The sequence below is a fragment of the Triticum dicoccoides genome, chromosome 2A (genome assembly GCF_002162155.2).
Source record: "Triticum dicoccoides isolate Atlit2015 ecotype Zavitan chromosome 2A, WEW_v2.0, whole genome shotgun sequence".
Classification (NCBI taxonomy): domain Eukaryota; kingdom Viridiplantae; phylum Streptophyta; class Magnoliopsida; order Poales; family Poaceae; genus Triticum; species Triticum dicoccoides.
In genome coordinates, this window is record NC_041382.1 from 34406942 (window position 1) to 34410041 (window position 3100).

General features: G+C 47.3%; 1 protein-coding gene across 1 annotated transcript; it reads left to right on the top strand.

Annotated features, from left to right (window-relative positions):
* The first annotated feature begins 1363 nt into the window (after positions 1–1363).
* LOC119358780 (BTB/POZ and MATH domain-containing protein 1-like) lies at positions 1364–2484 on the top strand. Its single transcript, XM_037625198.1, has one exon. It carries the CDS (start codon positions 1398–1400, stop codon positions 2460–2462), a length of 1065 nt encoding a protein of 354 aa, XP_037481095.1. The 5' UTR covers positions 1364–1397; the 3' UTR covers positions 2463–2484.
* Positions 2485–3100: the final 616 nt, after the last annotated feature.

Consider the following 3100-nt stretch of genomic DNA (forward strand, 5'->3'; position numbering starts at 1 on the left):
GTCGGCTGAAGGTAAGCGTTTCCCAAAATATTATTGCAAAATGTAAAAGCATAAAAGGGAAAGAGCAAAATAGGAAGGTCTTGGACAGCAACGGTGGGCGCGCACAAGCCTAGATGGAAGGGCGCTGGATGGGTGATGCCGCTGGCCAGGGCAATGGATTTGTTCCAGCAACGTGTGGAATTGTTCCATAGCGTATGGCTGCATGCATCCTCACGGGTGGGCAAGCACTTGTTTCGGTCTGGCCTCCCCTCGCCGGTGGGCGGGCGCTCAGGCGGTGGTAGTGATCTAGATTTTGATTGGCCTATTTGGTGGTGGATGCAAAATAGCTTTGACCTCCTACGGCTCCATGGCGGTTGTGGCCACTGAAAATCTTTGTGAGGGTTCATCTTTCTAGATTCGGTGCTTCGGCGATGAGATGCAAACTATGGATGGTGGCTTGACACAGAGGAATGGTTATGCAGCGGCAGCGTTGGTAGCGTGTAGCTGATTGGATCGCGGAAAAGTTTTGGCAACGTCACATAAATGACTACAATGGTGGTGCTTCTCGAGCACCTATATCGAACTCCGGGGTGAAAGCCCAGGTCTGACCCGAGTTGGTTATACCTGATAATGGCGACATGCATACGTCGTTACCTTGTTGAAGGCATTGCTCAGATATGCTCGGACCGTTTCTTCAAGGTGAAACCCTAGATTCTGTCCTTCGATGGTTGGATCCGGTGACGCGGGCGCCTAAGCGTCGCTCCCTTTATGAAGGCGTTGCTGTTGAAGAATCTCGTCGTTTACGTGTTGTCATGAGATGGTTGGTGCGGATATGGTCTTTTCTATAGTTTGCCGATCAATGGTCTGATCACTTAGTTTTCTTTCTTCTTCTTCTTTTGCCTCGCCTATGCATAGCTTTGGTCTTATATGACTTGTTATTTGCCCGCGTGTGCTTTTGTGTGTGTTAGTGTTGGTTGTGTGCATCCTACTTATGCAGAGGCCGAGTGTGTGCTCATTATATTTGTATTCTCTTGATACTTTGTTTTGAGTCAATAAAATCCATTCTTTATGAAAAAATAGGGAGAGAAAATGAAAGGAGTATATAAAAGAAAAAGAAAAAGACGCGCCGAGTTGGGATAAGATAAGATCCAGCCAGCACACAAGCGAACCCAGGCCCATCAACTCCAGAGAAAAAGGAAAGCTGAGTCGGCTTCAGCCTTCATCTCCGTCTTCACCGTTTGCGCCGCCGCCGTCTCCGGTCATATGCTGGGTTCCGAAGGTTTGGTCGACTTCACGTCTTCACCACGTCCTTTGCTCTCCCCTCTCCTCCCCCTTGATAAGTAATGTGTTGTTCTTCCCAACCATCAGATTAATACCAATCTAGGGCACGCAATCGCCATCGCAATCGCCGTCGCGCCATGGAGCAATCTAAGTCGATTTCGATGTGCACCCCGAATTCGGTGCAAGTCACCCACGTGTTCGACATCTTCGGTTACAGCAAGCACAGGGGCATGGGCAACGAGAAGTTCATCAGGTCCGGTACTTTCTCCGTCGGCGGCCACGACTGGTCCATCCGCTTCTACCCAGACGGGTACAACACGGAAAAAGTCGAAAAGGATTATGTTTCAGTTTATCTCGAGCTCATGAGCAAGGGAGCCAAGGTGCGGGGGTCCTGCGACCTGCGGTTGGTCGACCACAGCACCGGAATATCGGCTTCAGTGCACAAGACAGAGCTGAGGACCTTTGATCCGGCTGACCTCAGTAAGTTTGCTCCACAGACTAGTAATTTCAAAAGGAGAGAGGATGTTGAGTCTGCATTCCTCGCGAACGATCGCCTCACGATCGAATGCATTGTCATTGTTATCAAAGAGCCATGCGTGACTGAATCCAAACCGTTCCCCAAAATCGAGGTGCCGGTGCCACCCTCCGACATCGCCAAGCATCTCGGCAAGCTTCTGAAAGACGACGAGGGATTCGATGTCACTTTCTGTGTTCGAAGAAAGACCATCGGTGCTCACAGGTCCATACTCGCCGCCCGGTCACCTGTCTTCAAAGCGGAGCTCTTTGGGCCGATGAGGGAGGCGAAGACACCGCGGCGTGTTACCATCAAAGACATGCAACCTGATGTTTTCACTGCCCTGCTCCATTTCATATATACCGATTCTTTGCCCGATGGTGATAAGAATACTGATATGATCCGGCATTTACTGGTGGCTGCAGACAGATATGCCATGGAGAGGCTCAAGCTGGCTTGCCAAAGTATCCTTTGCGAGAATCTGAACGTGGACACCGTGGCAACCACATGGGCTTTGGCTGACCAGCATAGCTGCGACAAGCTTAGGGATGCTTGCCTTGAATACATCGCTTATTCGAATGCCATGGATGCTGTGGTGGAAACCCCAGGCTATAAGAATCTCAAAGTGACTGACCCGTCTCTCATAGTGGATCTGTTGGAGAGGACAACAAAGGTTCGCAATGCATGACTTGTTTTGCCTGACCTATATATGTGCCGGTTTTTGTTAAATCGCATGTTAACATTATTATCGGGATAGTCAGCACATGTGATTCTCAAGTTTTATGAATGGTGCGCTAGTTTTCCTAGATCAGCCCATCCAAAATTGAACCTGTAAATGATTAGTTTAGTCTTGAAGTTTGATTTATCAGGTTGCAGCTGATTTTAGCCATCGATCAGATGAATATACAGACTGAGTGCTTTCTTGCGAGTTTAAGGTTCTCACTGCATGAAAGTTACTGTTAATCTTAAGCAAAACTTGTCTTTCTTTTGAGCATTTTATACCCATATGGTCTACATTTGAATGTAATGCTATGAGGCCTTCTCTATCACAACGGAACAGTGCCAATCACAACAATAGCGTGCTACTCCTGGAATTAAACACCATTAGTAGGATTCACATCTACGCTGTCACAGTGCTCGGTGTGTGTTGCCTTGAAAATTTAATTCCAACATACATAGTTACATTAAGCCAGTTGGGAGCATCATATATCATTTACATTATGAAATATTTTGGAGGCCTGTTTGTTATGAGTGTATCATTCAATAAAACAGTTGTTTCTCTACAAATTTTCATGCTTGAAAAAGCTAGTCAGACCTCTAGATTAA

Excerpts from the sequence above, each read along its gene's own strand:
- LOC119358780 (XM_037625198.1), top strand. The coding sequence starts at position 1,398 with ATGGAGCAATCTAAGTCGATTTCGATGTGCACCCCGAATTCGGTGCAA.